Source organism: Lycium barbarum, chromosome 2 (assembly GCF_019175385.1).
Source record: "Lycium barbarum isolate Lr01 chromosome 2, ASM1917538v2, whole genome shotgun sequence".
Taxonomy (NCBI): domain Eukaryota; kingdom Viridiplantae; phylum Streptophyta; class Magnoliopsida; order Solanales; family Solanaceae; genus Lycium; species Lycium barbarum.
Window position 1 is genome coordinate 131982330 of NC_083338.1, and position 17666 is coordinate 131999995.

Genomic DNA, 17666 nt, shown 5'->3' on the forward strand with positions numbered 1-17666 from the left:
ATTAAATACTTTGACGTTATTTGAATTCTCATCAATTTTCTTAAGGTACGATTTTGTAACATGTAGATTATACAAAATATTTCTCGTATAAGATTTTCACTAAGGGGGTTCAAAATTTATAGGAGTCAACACTCGAAGAATTCAAAGGGGGTTCAATATCTACTAAATATACATAAAAAATAATTTTAACCACGTATAAACAGTGTAATTTTTTGCCGAAGAGGATTCGAATGAATCTCCTTGGCTACGCCGCTGCTACAGCATTTTAACTAGTTATAGATTGTTGTTTTTCAATTTTCTAAATTTCCTTAAAAGGTCTTTCTTTCGGAAAAAAGAAAAAGCAACAATCAAAGAAGACAAAAGAACTCTTCTTTCATTCGTTAAACGGTTTCTTTAAATAAAGATCATGCAAAAACAAAAGCTTATGTTTTGTTTTATAGCAACAAATAAATTCGTATACACCTCAATAATTTACGCTAAAAAGAAGAATCCAATCTTTTGCAAGACTCCATCATCATTTTACCAAAGAAAAAGAAAAGCAGAGGTTAATATTTTGAAGGTACAAAGAATTTGATGTATACACGAAATCTCTTTATGTTAGTGCTCATACAAGTCCCCACATTTTCCACCACTACTACAATTAGAAAAAAAAAAATCTATAAATACCCGGCATTATAGGCGTGTGTCAAACACAATCATCTACTACTACTACTAACTTTCTTCCACTCTTTTGCCTACTTAAGTTAGTTATTTCCAAGTCATTTTTTCTCAACTAACAAAAAATAAAACCAACTATGGCTTCAAACCAAGCAAATACTCAACAAGAATCCAAGTTCAGTCTCCCTATGAATGACTTGGAGCACCAACAAGTAAACCTAGATGAACATGTAGATGATAAGAAGGAATTTGACTACTCAAAACGATCCCAATGGCTCCGAGCAGCTGTGCTCGGAGCCAATGATGGATTGGTTTCAACAGCATCATTAATGATGGGAATTGGTGCTGTGAAGAAGGACATTAAGGTCATGATCCTGACTGGATTTGCGGGCCTAGTGGCCGGCGCATGTTCCATGGCCATAGGAGAATTCGTCTCCGTTTATTCTCAACTTGACATAGAAGTGGCTCAAATGAAGCGTGAAAAGAGAAGAACTAATGCTAATAAAAACGAAGGAAATGAAAATGAAGACGAGGACGAGAATGAAAGCTTGCCAAATCCAGCACAGGCAGCAGCAGCATCGGCTCTAGCATTTTCGGTTGGTGCAATGGTGCCATTGTTGGCTGCATCTTTTATTAGGGATTATAAAGTGAGAATTGGAGCTGTTGTTGCAGCTGTGACCTTAGCTTTAATGGTGTTTGGATGGTTAGGAGCTGTTTTAGGAAAAGCACCGGCACTCAAGTCCTCAGCTAGGGTTTTGTTTGGAGGTTGGTTAGCCATGTCTATAACCTATGGCTTAACAAAATTGATTGGTTCTAGTGGCCTTTAATCTCTATCACTACAACAAAAACCTAGAATTAGCTACGTTCTTCGTCATTAAATTACTCGCAGCTAATAGAGGTTTTTGATAATCTGTCACTAAGTACTGATTTTGCTGTTTAGCGACACAATTTATCCGCAGCTAATTTCAACTTTTTTTTAAGTATATACTACTAATATTCGTGGCATAATGCCACTAGTATTTACTTTACTTTTTTTAGTTCTTCGTTGTGGTATAGATATTGTTATAGCTAGGATATTATAATGGTCTCTATGTATTCCAAATATTTGTATCATGCTCTGAATAACCACATGCATGCATGATTGTATCGTAATAATATTTTCACCCCTTTTATAGGTCTGTTTCGTTCCTTCTTCTTCTTCTTCTTTTGGTGATTTTGTGAGAGGTTAATTAGTTCCGTAAGAACTTGGCATTCATATCAAAAAGTAGAATCTATCAACATTTTTATGTATCTGCATGACGTGTTCCGACCTGTCCTTCAAATTTTACCAATTTGTATTATTTTGGCGGAAAGGGTTAATTTCATGAATGTTTAGTTGATTTTTATTTTATTGCATTAAAGTCACTAAATTATTTCTTTTAAATGTAAAATCATTCAACTTTGCTTAAATATAAAGTTGAGTCATTTTTTTTACGGAAAAGGTCCAAAAATATCCTTAAACTATTAAAAAAGGCTCATAAATACCCTCCTTCCATCTTTTGGTCTAAAAATACCCTTCCATCCACCTTTTAGGTCTAAATATACCCTTAAGGTTTGTTTTTGGCTCAAATATACCCTTTAAACTAACAGAATATGTTTTTTTGTTTTTTTTTATCGGAAAAGGTCCAAAAATACCCTTAATCTATTGAAAAAGGCTCATAAATACCCTCCTTCCACCTTTTGGTCTAAAAAAATATGAACGAAATAAGTTTTTTTTGCATTTCATGAATAAAAAAATGAAATAGGAAATTATATTTATTTTTTTTGCATTTCGTGTATTAAAAAACAAAATAGGAATTTTTTTTTTTTTTTTGCATTTCGTGTATTAAAAAAAAATAGGATAAAAAAAAAATCGTTCATATAAAAACGAAATTGGAAAATATATATATATATATTTTATTTCGTTGGTATATATATTTTCCAAGTTCGTTTTTATATGAACGAAATTAATTTTTTTTATCCTATTCGTTTTTTAATACACGAAATGAAAAAAAAAATTATAATTTCCTATTTTGTTTTTTAATACACGAAATGTAAAAAAAAATTATAATTTCCTATTTCATTTTTTTATTCATGAAATGCAAAAAAAACCCAAAAAAAAAACATATTTCGTTCATATTTTTTTAGACCAAAAGGTGGAAGGAGGGTATTTATGAGCCTTTTTCAATAGATTAAGGGTATTTTTGGACCTTTTCCGAAAAAAAAAAAACAAAAAAACATATTCTGTTAGTTTAAAGGGTATATTTGAGCCAAAAACAAACCTTAAGGGTATTTTTAGACCTAAAAGGTGGATGGAAGGGTATTTTTAGACCAAAAGATGGAAGGAGGGTATTTATGAGCCTTTTTCAATAGTTTAAGGGTATTTTTGGACCTTTTCCGTTTTTTTTATTACAAAAAATTGTTTAGTGACTTTCATGACAAGCAAGTAAAACCGAATGATTTTTCCATTATTAAAAATAATTTATTGATTTTATTGCAATAAAATAATCATCTATGAAATCAACATGATGATTATATCTGAAATTGATATGATAGAGACTTCATAGCACTATATTCCTGAAGCAACTTTCATCAATTTTTTGTCATTGCTCTTACACTTGTTGCCTTTCTCCTTCTTTGAATATATAAATAAAAGTCTAGTTGAGGGTGGGAATGACTAATAGATTTAGAGATTGACGATGAAGTGAATGGAGATTCATTTTAAGATTATCTATTATCATTTTTTGTGTTGTGACCTTGTCAAATAATCATTATAAGAATTGTTTTATATTATTGGTGATTCATTTGAATTTCTTTGCAGAATTTTTAATGAAAACTTTACATTTGCTTATTTTTTAGTAATAAAATTATAAAATTGAAGATACATGAGACATACGCCCGGTAGATCTATGGGACTTATGCCCCGTGTCTCGAGGCTTACCCCTCTCCCCGTGCTTCGTAAAATATTTCGCCTCGCACCCCCGCCTTTTAAAACACTGATAGTAATTATGACTCAGGCGGATGAGGTTCTTGGACCGATAGACCGGCCCAAGTCCAAGCCTGAGTCTTAGCCCATCAGTGGACCGGCCCAAATTGGTTCGGTTATTATTAGTTTATTCTTATAATTTACTTACGGTATTAGTGTGGCCAAGTCCAACTAATTATATTTTAACCATTAGTGTGGCCAAGTCTAACTAATTATATTTCAAATAGATGAAAATGTAAAGTGGCAATAGGAATAAAATTAATTATATGTATTTAAAACTTTAAACAATCATAACTTTGCACTATTTTATTCTATTTACGCGACGTTTTCTTTGTTTTATGTACTTTTTCAAGATCTATATGGACAAACTATCTGACAGAAGCAATTTTAAGAAAAACTACATTTATCCCATTCAATTTGTATCTTCTCCCAAATTGGTAAAGATTTTAATCTTTCGATCTACAACTTTTTATGCAAAAAAAAATAGAATTTGATATTAAATGACTTCTCATTGTTTATGACAATGCCAATATAGTAATTTATTCAGCAAAAAAAATATTTAAAAGATATTAGTCTTGTCCAGCTCACAAAACTTGACTAAATTTCTTAATGGGTTGGGGGCCGGGCTGAACATTTTTAACCCCCAAAACGGCCCCTTAAGAATGAGTTGTCCTAGCTCGAATCCAATAGAAGCTCACTTTTAGGGGTCAGGTTGGTCCAGTCCAACCCTATTGACAAGTTTATGCTTTAAGTTGAAAATTTATATCGTTAACTATTCTCTAGCTACGTGTGTCGCGCGTATACCTAATATTTGTGAGTATGATCTATGAATACTCGAGTAAAAATAAAAGGAGCATTATGTAATTTTAGTGCTTAGTTAGTTGAAATGTGCAAAAAGTGGAGGAATACTATGTACTGTAATTAAAGTGCTCCAGCAAGTCCAAGTAAACATATCATGCCGTCATTCATTAATCTAAGAGTTTATGCACAAATTCACTTTATTATTTGCTTTGTCACCAGGCTAGAAAGATATAATTTTTTTTTTCTTTCTTAAACTTCATTTCGAGTCAAACACCGACACATAATTAGGAGGTAATTGAAGAGTATCTAGTACATAAGCTTACACATCTCGATATCGAAGTAACAAGTCAAATAGTTTTAAATGCACCCTGATGAAGTTGATAAACTCAAAATCTAATCAGACCTTGTTGTCTTAAATTAGTTCAAGCTAGATAGACTTTGTTTAAGCAAATAAGAACTCAGATAGATTCAACACTCACGGAGCAAATACAAATATGTAGTCTGAAAGTGAGGCTTCTTTTATCTCATAGAGATTCAACAGTTATAGAGCAAATACAATTTTTTTTCTTCCAATCAGCTATTTTGATTTGGTTTTCTCATATGTCTTACGAGGGCTTTGCTAGTAATGATGGACATGTCTTCCCGACATTCAAAGACCAGCTAATGAATTAATTTAATTTGTAAATATTTCTATAACACGTACATATATTGTCTACATATACTTTTTATAAAAGAAAACATTGAACTAATTAACGTACGTATGAAATTTTTAAAGATGGCATACATGTCTCTGATGCCAGTGAGAGGAGCGGCATCATTCCTGTGGCTAGAACCATAGGGTCATAGGTATATATTATGTACTTTTGAGTGTTTCTGTGTGTCATACGTGCATCTCGTGTGTCTTATGTGCATCCCGTGTTAATTAGTAATTTTTTAAAATCACATATATATTGTTAAAACATGTGTGCATCTATACATTTCTCTCAAAATAATATGAAATATCTTGTCGTATTGTGTTTTGTCATTAGCGTTATTCATTTGAAGCTTTACTAAAAGCTTACATGTTTTTAATTACTAGTTTCTGAATGCGTGTGTTACGTTGCACGTGTGTTCTAATTCAATAGGTGTAAACTTTTTAAAACGATATAGATAATAATATTGATGCATGCATGTAATGAGTAACTGAAAATTTGAAGAAAGAAAGTACAAACAAAATTTGATAAACAGTTAGTGTACTTAAATGATTTGATTGTTAACCTCAAAGTATTATGGATCTTCCAAACCTGCAAATTTGAAGAATTAAATGCAGTTTGGTATGTGTGATATGCAATGTGATAGTTTTGACATAATTAAGTGTCAACATATCATATGATTGTATCTAATTTAATATTTCCTTACAGACAACATTCTTGATGTATGTCCCCTGACGTTTAATAGATATGCTCAATTATGACTATAACTCTTATTATGACAATTATATTGATATTTTCAATTATGACCACATCTCAAATTTTCTTGTTGTTTCATCAAGGCATAAGATCATTAATATAACAAATAGTTTAGCAATTAAAAAAATGGATAGGGTGAGGGAGTATAGCATGTTCCGCCAAAATTATTTTCTTAAAATCATACTCAAATCAAAACACATATCGAGTCCTTTCCTGTGATCTTTTTTAAAATATATTATTAGTAGGCGTTTGGCATAATAATATCCACAAGTTATGCCCGCGCCCTTAAAAATTTATATCCTTATAGACATAAATTCGATTTTGAAGGGCAAAAAAAAAAAACCAGCCCTTTTGAAGGGAAAACCGTGCAATTACTTGGTTCTAGTTTAACAACATATGTTTAACATTTCCACTCTACTGTATTAGGAGACAGGGAAGAAAGTAGTTCTAGGAAGCTAAGGGACAATTCTTTTCTCATGTCAGTTAATATGGACTTTAATTTCAATAGTGACTTTTGGAGTCGCAGTAAAACACCCACCAGTTATATATTCCTTCGTAATTGAATGAGAAGAGTGAAGTTTAAGAAAAAATTTAGAAGAATGAAGCGTAAACTTCTAAACAAAGGAGATAATAAATAAATAGAATTGCTGGCCATTGGAGGTCATTAACTTCTAATAAGGTAACCCCAAAAATAAATCTTCTTCCAACAACTTGCGCATTACTTGAACAAATTTCCGGTAGTGTTGGCTAGGAGTGTTCGTCAGCCAACTTTGTACCTTTTATAGAAATTCCGATTCGATAATTTCAAGATATATTCGGTTTCTTAAAATTATATCAATAACATATGTAAATAAATTTGGCATGATTCAATTTTTCTCTTTTTGGTTTATTCTATTCAATAACTTCGATTTATTCAGCTTGGGTAGACAATTATACTTTTCTATTATTCATCTTTGAGATTATTATTTTTTAAATCTTAATCAAAGACAGTGTCTTCTGGTACTTTTAATTTTCTAGAGAGTGAGTTATAGAAAAGGCCCCGTGATCATGTATGAACTTCTGAAATAAACTACCATTAGTTATGAAATAAATATAGGTGGGGAACTTATGAAACTGTCTATTTTTGACTTTTTTAAATCCTAAAGGTGGGAAAGCCAGAAAGGTATATAAGTAGGTAACAGAAAAATGTGGGAAGCGTACGTAGGTAAAACAAATTTAAAAAAAAAAAGATGGGAAATGTTAAAATAAACCCTAAGAATAATGGAAGCAGTATTTTAGGTTTCCCATATTTATGTTATAATTTAAATTATATTTAAGTATGTACGTATTTCGGTATGCTATTGTTATTTCAGTAGTTTTTCCTAAATATTGAATACCAATTATTTTTTTAAAATTTAAACGAATAGCTACTGAATATCGAATACTGAAAATTTCTATTTCAGTTCAATAATTTGATACCAAATTATGCACATCAGGTTATGCATTCTCATCATACTAAAGAAAGACAGATAATATAATTATATTTTGATAAAAGGAAATGTTAAAGTACACAAGTACAACCAAAAAAAGAAAAAAGGAAATCACATAAGCCTATTGTCTACTTACGAAACTTAACAACTATCTCAACTACATTTACAGAATGGTTAGGTAGAAACATTCAGCTAAAAGAGTTTTTTCTTCTCCTTATAAATTGATAAAGAACCAAAGTAAGCTTGTGCTTGGCTGAAGTAGTACTAGGATGACGGATGCCTTCTTGGGAAGTCCTCAATTACATTTCTCATTTTGCCCGAACTATATTTATTTTCTTCCATCATATCCAGAGGTCTCGGGTTCGAGCTCTGGAATTTAGTTGTCTATGATAGGGAGCACCTTACTCAAAGTAAAATTTTCGGCACGGATTTCATTTAATCGGGCACAAAACAGGTATCGAAATATGTAATGGGGTTGTCAGATGATGAAAGTGAGTGAAATTCAGGTCATTATCAGTTAATACTCTAGCACCTGATAAAAAATACATCTTAATTTTCAATAGTATGAAGTTACAATATATTTTTTTCTTTTGGGTTTTTCTATGTCATGTCTACTGTTGCATAGTGTTAGAAGGTTTGTATAGATTTCAAAGAGTGAATTGATCATAAGATAAGCAGGGGTCCATTTGCATGACCTCCCTTTTTTCCTTGTGACTTGGAAAGCTTAGTGATAACCTCTCACTTTCCTCCTCATATTTGATTTGACTTATGCTCATTCTCTCTGCAGTAAAGCGGTATATCGAGAAAACAAAAACGACTACCTTACTTAAGCAATTCTTGTTGTTCTATATGAGAAGGCTTCCACTGATGCTTTTTTTTTTTTTTTTTTTGAAGGACTCAAATCTCTGGAGGACCAGCCGTCATTTCAAGAGGATGTCGCTTATATTGGGCTACTAAAGAAGAGAAGGGAGGAAGCCTACATCGAAAAAAATGGAGAAGATGATAAAGGAGGTAGCCTACATCGAACAAATAGAGAAGATGATAAGAGAGGAAACCTACATCGAACAAATGGAGAAGATGATAAGGGAGGAAGCCTATATCGAACAAATAGAGAAGATGATAAGAGAGGAAGTCTCATCGAACAAATGGAGAAAATGATAGGGTAGGTAGACTACATCGAATAAATAGAGAAGATTATTATTGAAGAGTTCTTATTAATGGAGGACGTCCGTTCATCATCCAATGACGTTCAAGTCAGACCATGTGAAATACAAGAAGAAGATGAAGACTGTTGACACCCAATTTTGTCCCTTCTTTATTTCAATTTATTTCTTTGAGCTTCTAAATTTATTAATGAGCTGAACACTTTATTTTCACTATTACTAATTTTCACTACTTTACTATCAACATTACGAGCATTACTTTATCACAATGGTTCGTCATCATTTTATCTTCGGATTTTTGTGTTCGTTAAATTAATTCTACTTTATCAATTTTTTTTTTATATTTATCACAGTAAATAAGTGTACTAGTTATTAAATTAGAAGCCCAAGAATAATTAAATAGAAGGATCAATAATTTTCAGCCAAATTATTAGCCCATACTCTAATTAATTCACCCCAATATTTCAGACCAGCCCATATGTTTAATTCACCCAACCCACCTTTTAAACCCAAATACTCCAGCCCACACCACAATACCCGGTCCAGCCCAACCCTTTATACCCGACCCGGCCCAATTGTTTTTATTCCCTACTCCCTACCTCTCTTCCTCCTCACTCTCTCTGTTTCTCCTTTCCCTTTTCTTTAGCCGCCTCTCTCTCTCTCTCTCTACCCTACACTCCCACTCGTTCCCCCCGCTCCTCTCCACTCACCGTCGCTCCCCACTCCCGACCCTACCCTACGCTTCTCCACTCACCTACGCTTCCCTCCGTTCCTCCCTCTCTCTCTTTTCTTAAACCAAACGAAACCCTATAAATCTGTGTGCGAATTGAATCTTAAAGGGGGGAATGATTGAGTATTTTAAGGGACACAGACCATCTTCCACACTTGATTTTTCCTTTTCCGGTGAACTTTAGCCGCGACCAACAATTACTCTATTTTCATTTTTTCGTTTTGAAACTTTAGTTACTTTAATCGGGTTTGGGTTCGTTCAAATTCGAGCATAGATTCGCGACCACCGTACCCTGTTCACTGTACCTACAACAGGTAAAATCCTTATCCATATTTCTATTTTGTTGTTCGTTGCTGTTAAGACAAGTTCCCATGTAGTATAAAATGTATTGTTTGCAGTCTTTGTTGCTTTCAATTGATTAATATGATTCTGTGAATATGAATGTACATGTTAAGTACAAGGCACATTTGTTGAAGTTTTTTTTTTTTTTTTTCGAATTTGAAGTGTTTGGCTGAAGCTGGAATTTAAAGTTTAGCTTTATCTTTTGAATTCTATCCGAAATGATAGTTGATGAACACGAGTAGTTCCTTGGTTTGGATTAGTTTGTTGGTTGGTTTATCTTATATTGGTATGCACAAATATAGGATGAATAGTTTGCCTTTCATTGTTTTCTGTATCGATTCTGTTTCTCGGATCTTCAGTTTGTTGAAGTTGTACATAGGCATATTGATGACTTGCCTTTACTCAAAATCGGTTGTATCTTGTTTCTGTTTGAGTAGGTTGTTGCTTTCATTACTTTGCTTGACTTTCACTGCATTTTTTCGCTTTTCTCTCAGATTCACGGCTTAGTTTTAGGCAGTTTAACTAGTTTCATCTCAATTTGGATTCTTCATTGGTGCTCATGTTAATTTATGTGATCAGTGAGTCTCAGTACTTATTTGTTGGGCTATTTGAATTAGAATAGGTTAGAGTATTGAAGTTGCTTATCAGGAAAACAAAAACTGTTGTTTGTGCACTAATTCGATATAGATGTTAGTGTAACATAGTTCCAGTTTTGAGTAATTTGTTGAATGATTAGTATGAATCTGTCTAGGTCATTCAAGCTTATTAAAGGCTTGTTTTTAGATGATTTCAATGCAGCCAGTACCAGTGGTCTATGTTGTCAATTTGCTATTGGTTTTAGTATTTAAGTATCTCGGAATATGTTTCTTTAAAGGGATACAAGTATTTAAACTCAGTTCTGTCCCCTTTTGTTGATCTTTGTATTCAAAAGAACGAAATTTCAACTTGTTGAGGTTGCTGTTTCTTTAATGTGATTTGGCATTCTCCTACCTCTAGGTGTTAACGAATAACCAAAACCTGTATATGGTATATATGCTGCCTGATTTTCCTTTTTGCGTGTTATTCCTCCTATGTGGTTCTATCCCTTGATTCAGCTCGTTTTCATACTTTTGATCAGTTTGGGTATCTGGTTGAGTCCTGTTTTTGATGGACCTGTTATTAACAGATGACATTAAGTCTAAATGTTTTTGTTAAATCTCAGTCTACTGAAAATAAGCCATTCTTGTCTTTTTTGTGTTGTTTCTATCGCCTTTTAAACTACCATAGTGCTATGTTTTGAGTCGATCGCTACTGCTGTACTGCCTATCTGCTGGGCTGTTATGTTGGTTGTTAGGAACCATAGTCATGCTCGCAGAATTCCCTATGCTGCTGTTTTAATGCCCGTCATCGTGTCTGTCTTCATGAATTGTTGGCTGCTATGCTTAGTTGTTGGTTGTGGCACTTTGAACTAAAGTTTTGGTTAGTTTTGAGGCCAAGTATTGTCACTCTTTAAAGGCATGCTGCTGTTGAGTTGTACCACCTGCTACTGTGTTTGAAACATGTTTTCTGCTATAATTAGTTGCTGGTTCAAAGTGTTATATTCTTGGCTGCAATTTTTGTTATTCAAGGCTACATTGTTGGTTGTTCACTGTTATGGCTTTGAGCCTAATAACTGCTGTTTTTGTTATATCCCGTATTTTTGAACGTCAGATTATTTGCTGAGGTGGGGCCCACACATCGAGATTTTTTTGGGACATCTGAAAAGTCATATGAATCACATATGTGAAGTTAAACACAACTCAAGAAGGACCCTTGGGCCAAATCAAAGTGGAAGTCCTCCAAACGAATATTTTTAAGAAAACGTTTTCGGGTGATCTGACTTCTAGGGGCAAAACGGTATTATAAGTTTGGAATTTGGAAAATACCAAGAAATAGAAGTTGTAGATAATTGAATTAGCTTTCCAACCATAGGTTGTGGGTTCCCAGGTGACATCGGTACAAGGAGATATGGACGTTTTAAGGTCGAAAGGTCAGTGGGCTAGGCCCAACTCGGGATCAACCGAGTTGGCCCAAAAAAATAAAAAACGAATTAAGGCCCAAAGGAGAGGGGTGGCCGGCCATCTTATGGTCCAAGCCCACAAAATTAATAAATTTCCCATGTGATAATTAATATAAAGGATCATTAAATTGTCTTGAAACATTTAGAAGTTTCAAGACAATTGAGAAAGAGAGAAACAAGAGAAAGAAGAGCAAGAATAAGAAGGCCATTTTCGGCCAAGCTCTAGACCAAAAAAAAAAAAATTTTTTTTTTTTTTTTTTTCAAAAATCAATTTCTACCAATTAAAGGGTCCTTTACAACTTGGTGTAATTATTTTGGAAGAAAGAACACTTGTTTCTTCAAGTTGACAACTTGGTCAAGTGAAGAAGATTGTAGAAAAAGGTAAGAATTAATCCCTTTTTATTATGTTATGAAGGTTGGTTTATGTTGTAGTATGTAGAAATGAGTAGAATTTATGGAAATATGGAAGTTTACAAAGTGGGTGTGCATATATGTAAGTGGACATATATGTATATTGTTGTATAAATAATATGAGTTGAATTTTATGTTGTATTCTAGTTGTGGTTATGGTGAAATTTATATTGGAAATGGAAGAAAATGGTTCAAGTTGGCATGGAAAATTATTGGGAATAGTTATAGGAAATTATATGATTTTAATGAAGTTTTTATGTAATTATAGAAGTGGAGTTTTAAATGTGAATTATTATGTTAGTTGGTGAATTTGGAAGGATAATAGTCCATATTGGCATGAAAGATTGGTTGTTAAGTGGTTATGAGAAGTTTTGTGATTTTATGGTAGATTTATGTAATTATGAAAATGAAATTATTAAGGTGCAAATTATGATTATGGTTGATGAAATTGGAAGATGGAAATATGTTATGAATATGTAGATTGAAGATTTGAAGTTTTGGATGGATTATGGTTTTGGTGGAAAGTTTGTATATTTTGTGTATCTTGTGAATATTTGGTAGAAATGATATGAAATGCTTCCGAATTAGATTGTAATGATCTTGATTAGTAATGAATGTAAAAATATTGAGATTGGTTTGGAAATGTGAAGTTGGAACGAAAGCTATTGCATTATGTTGGAAAGAAGACTAGTTGTGTTATATTGTGTTTTGTAGTCATGGTTGTTGTCATTGTGTTGATAGTTTGGCCGGGTTGAATTCCCGGATTGTTGTTGATTAAAAAAATTGGCTAAGTTGAATTTTGGGGATGGTGTATTTATAAGGGAGATGCTGCCCAAATTTTTGTAGACAAGTACTGGTTAAGATTGAAATCTTAAAGCCTTACAATTAACATTTGGTAATTGTGACCAAATTGTAGATTTTGGCGAACTTGAAACTTGATTTTGGAGACGTGTATGAATCGGAAAAGGTATGTAAGGATTCACCCTTCCTTCTATGGCATGTCTTAAACGTAATAAGTTGGATACGAGCCTCGGGGACAACTCTATTCTCCGAAATCCGCACCCAAAGTTTCCCCTTTTTCATTCAGTAGAATTGAATTAAATATTGTATGAAATGTTGAAAAATTGCCTAAACATCTAGAACTTGCACAAATAGGACCCGACTACCTTAAAACTCTCACAAGTGACGTCATGAAATGTAACGTATGTAAATCGTGTACGCCACCTCATTTGACCCGAGGTGGGCCCGTTATTCCCGGACTTTCTTAATTGTTTCGTTTATCGAACGATAAGTATATGTACATGTATATGGGGAAGATTGGGAAAGAGAAGGCGCTATAGACGCATAGCCACCTGATCAGTTGGAGTATGGTACATGATATCGTCCCGGACGCGGGATGCCCGGACGCGGGATATATGGTTAAATGGATCGGAGCCGACGCCTCGGCAATATGATATGTTCTATGTTATATATATATGAAAAGAAATGTTTTCCAAGAAAGCAAAGTATTATATGTATATGGATCGGGCTGCACGTGCCGCAGCAATACGTTATAGTATATGCACATATGGATCGGGCTGTACGTTCCGCAGCGCTAAGCATGCATGGTATCCGCCAACGTGCACTTATATGTACAGGTTGTGTTTCTACTTCATGACATGCGCTATATCTCTTTTATGTTATTATTCATGCCTTACATACTCGGTACATTACTCGTACTGACGTCCCTTCTTGTGGACGCTGCGTTTCATGCCGCGCAGGTCAACAGGTAGACAGATTTGACTCTTAGAAGCTCCATCAGCAGTACTGTGGCAGCGCTCCAGTTGTTCCGGAGCCTCAGTTTCTTGGTACTACTTTTGTGTACATATTCGGGCACGGTAGAACCGGTCCTTCTTGTATATGTAGATGTACTTTGTTTAGAGGCTCGTAGACAGATATGTACAGTCAGATGTTTTGTACTTTTGTGGTTCTCGTCGTTGTATAATGTGCTAGCAAAGTTTATAAGTCCATGTCTACAATTATGCCATTAATGTTAGCGTTAAGCAACAGAAAAAAAAAATACGGTATAGTCTATACGGCCCACCTAGTAGTAAAAGTACGATACGAGATAAGGGGTGCTCGGTACAAGTATCGGGTACCCGTCGCGGCCTCTAGTTGGGTCGTGACAGAAGCAGCTCAATTGGTAAGAGGCGATTCCCTTTGGGGAATGTAAAGGAGCCAGAGGTTCCGCGTTCGACCCCCCGTAGCGCTGCAGCGTGATGAGGGTTGGGGCGAAGGCCTTGGGCGGACGGGCAGTACCCTGGCATAGACAATACCTGAGTAGTGGGTCCCCAGAGGTGGGTCGTCACAGTTTTTCTAAAGATTGGACCGCATGCACCCGAAGCTTCATAATACTTTCTTTTTTCTTTCCCCCTATTGCTATATATAGCTACCTGTTACTATCGTTGTTTACTACAACAAACCATCGATAGTTTGCTGTTTATCTGGCTGAATCACTGCCGTAATCACTTTGGCTAGACACTGTGGACTAGTGTTGGGTGTTGCTTAATTATTATGGGCTGCTGCTCAGTTACTCATGTGGCTGTTGAAATTCTTTTGTGGACATCTAAACCGAACATGACCTTGCTACGTTCATTTAACTTCTTTTCTTATTGTTCGTTTAGAAGTCATTGATATATTAACTATAGACAGTCCTCCTGTTTTAATTGAAAGCTATTGGTCTATTTTCATTATATGTGTTTAGCTTTATTTATAGGTTACATACTAATCCTTTTTCTTTCGTTCTTATGCATGAATACCGCACACGAGTCCGAGGGGATTCGCCTTCTCCCGTATCCGGTGTTGGGCTAAAAGCCCAACGTAACAACATGACCTCTTTCCTGTCCAGCCTCTGTCCGCAGCACAAATAGAAAACAAAAATCTGGGCCAAAGCCCAATAAACAGGGACAGCCCACAGTAGCAATGTAAAGAAATTTATTGGGCTTAAGCCCAATAACGTGAACAGTTTGCAGCAGTTGGGCCTTAATAAATGGGCCAGATCCATTTAACCGTTTCCTCTCTTCCTTATTTTTATTGTTGTAATTTAGGTGAATTCTAGTGAATTAGTGGGTTAGCTTTAGCATAATGGGTAGTATAGAGAGAAAACTCATTATTAGCCCTGTAGATATCATTCTCTTTTTATGTTATATTATTTATGACATCTATAATATTTTTTTATGTTAGAATAATTGACATTCAAAAATAGTATGGCTACATATTTTGGCTAAAGGAATCATAATTTATGCTTACTATCTTTGAAACTTAAAACCTCACAAATTTTACACTAACGTTAGCTTATTCTAAGAAATAAAAGGCAAACTAGTTCAGCGAATAATTCTTCCACTTTAGCTCCTTTCCAACACTTGAAATACATATTTGTTTTAAAACAACCTTTGCACAGATTACATTGCTAATAGTCTTTCTATAAAACCTTTGAAATTTTATTAAATAACTCTTTTTAATTTGTTAGTTGACATAACTCATTTTCTCCAAATAAATATAAACGTTACACATCCCGTTTTTTTTTAAGTTGTTTGTAACTAAACTCTTTTATGCAACTATTACTTTTCTACAAGTTTTATTTTAAATAGCATTCTATTTCTATCTATAACTTTAGCAATACTTACAAGATATTTTCTTAAATATTTAAATATTACATCTACATTTTAGCCTTAATTAATTAACATAAGTCCGGTCGGTTAACCATTGTTAATGGGTCTTAAAGGATGCCTAATACCTTCCCTTTAGACTAATTGAACCCTTACCTAGAATCATTTGGTTTCGTAGACTTTTAAAACGGAGTTGACCTTAAAATAACTTTAATAAATTTTAGGTGCCTTAATTCACCATAAATAATTAGGTGGTGACTCCTTAAAAATAAACAAAAAATAGGAATCACCAATATGTTGTACTCTACTTTAACCCGGTTAAAATGGGGTATGACAAAGACGACATTGAGTTCCCGCAAAATAGGTATGTTAATTTTGCTACTACCCTTTGCTCTCTAGGATCATTGTCCTACTTTCATTTTGCAACTCGCAGCTATACTTCCTATGGGTCACTGAGTTTTTATAAAGGAGAAAATACAAATATATAGTATGAATATGTACCTACAATACTTTTGTACATACTAATACATAATTAGATTAAATCTTATTCTTTGGGCCTTTTTTTCTTCAATCAATTGGTTGTTTATATGAGGTCTCGTTATGTACTTTTGAGTGTTTACGTGTGTCATACGTGCATCTCGTGTGTCATACATGTATCCCGTGTTAATTAGTATTTTTTTAAGTCTACATCGAACAAATGAAGAAGATTATAAGGGAGGAAGCCTACATCGAACAAATAGAAAAGATGATAAGGGAGGAAGTCTACATCGAACAAATGGAGAAGATGATAAGGGAGGAAGCCTAAATCAAACAAATAGAGAAGATGATAAGGGAGGAAGCCTACATCGAACAAATAGAGAAGATGATAAGGGAGGAAGTCTACATCGACCAAATGGAGAAGATTATTATTGAAGAGTTCCTATTAATGGAGGATGTCCGTTCACCATCCAATGACGTTCAAGTTAGAACATGTGAAATACAAGAAGAAGATGAGGATGACATTGAGTTCCCGCAAAATATGTATGCTAATTTTGCTACTACCCTTTGCTCTCTAGGATCATTGTCCTACTTTCATTTTGTAACTCGCAGCTATATTTTCTATGGGTCACTGAGTTTTTATAAAGCAGAAAATACAAATATATAGTATGAATATGTACCTACAATACTTTTGTACAGACCAATAGATAATTAGATTAAATCTTATTCTTCGGGCCTTTTTTTTTTCTTCAATCAATTGGTTGTTTATATGCGGTCTCGTTATGTACTTTTGAGTGTTTGCGTGTGTCATACGTGCATCTCGTGCATCATACGTGCATCCCGTGTTAATTAGTATTTTTTTAAGTCTACATTGAACAAATGGAGAAGATTATGGGGGTTGGGGGGGGGGGGGAAGCCTATATCGAACAAATAGAGAAGATGATAAGGGAGGAAGCCTACATCGAACAAATAGAAAAGATGATAAGGGAGGAAACCTACATCAAACAAATAGAGAAGATGATAAGGGGGGAAGCCTACATTGAACAAACGGAGAAGACGATAAGGGAGGAAGCCTACATCGAACAAATAGAGAAGATGATAAGGGAGGAACTACATCTAACAAATGGAGAAGATGATAAGGGAGGAGGCCTATATCGAACAAATAGAGAAGATGATAAGGGAGGAAGTCTACATCGAACAAATGGAGAAGATTATTATTGAAGAGTTCCTATTAATGGAGGACGTCTGTTCATCATCCATTGACGTTCAAGTCAGAACATGTGAAATAGAAGAAGAAGATGAAGACGACATTGAGTTCCCGCAAAATAGGTATGCTAATTTTGCTACTACCTTTGCTCTGTAAGATCATTGTCCTACTTTCATTTTGCAACTCACAGCTATACTTTCTATGGGTCACTGAGTTTTTATAAAGGAGCAAATGCAAATATATAGTATGAATATGTACCTACAATACTTTTG

General features: G+C 34.1%; 1 protein-coding gene and 1 long non-coding RNA gene across 2 annotated transcripts; both read left to right on the forward strand.

Annotated features, from left to right (window-relative positions):
* The first annotated feature begins 693 nt into the window (after positions 1 to 693).
* LOC132627300 (vacuolar iron transporter homolog 3-like) lies at positions 694 to 1848 on the forward strand. The gene has a single exon (XM_060342571.1). The coding sequence runs from the start codon at positions 795 to 797 to the stop codon at positions 1482 to 1484; it is 690 nt and encodes a 229-aa protein (XP_060198554.1). The 5' UTR covers positions 694 to 794; the 3' UTR covers positions 1485 to 1848.
* A 9898-nt stretch (positions 1849 to 11746) lies between these two features.
* LOC132622409 (uncharacterized) lies at positions 11747 to 14349 on the forward strand. The gene is made up of 3 exons (XR_009575889.1): positions 11747 to 12033; positions 12980 to 13030; positions 13824 to 14349. It is a non-coding gene; the product is annotated as an uncharacterized LOC132622409 (long non-coding RNA).
* Positions 14350 to 17666: the final 3317 nt, after the last annotated feature.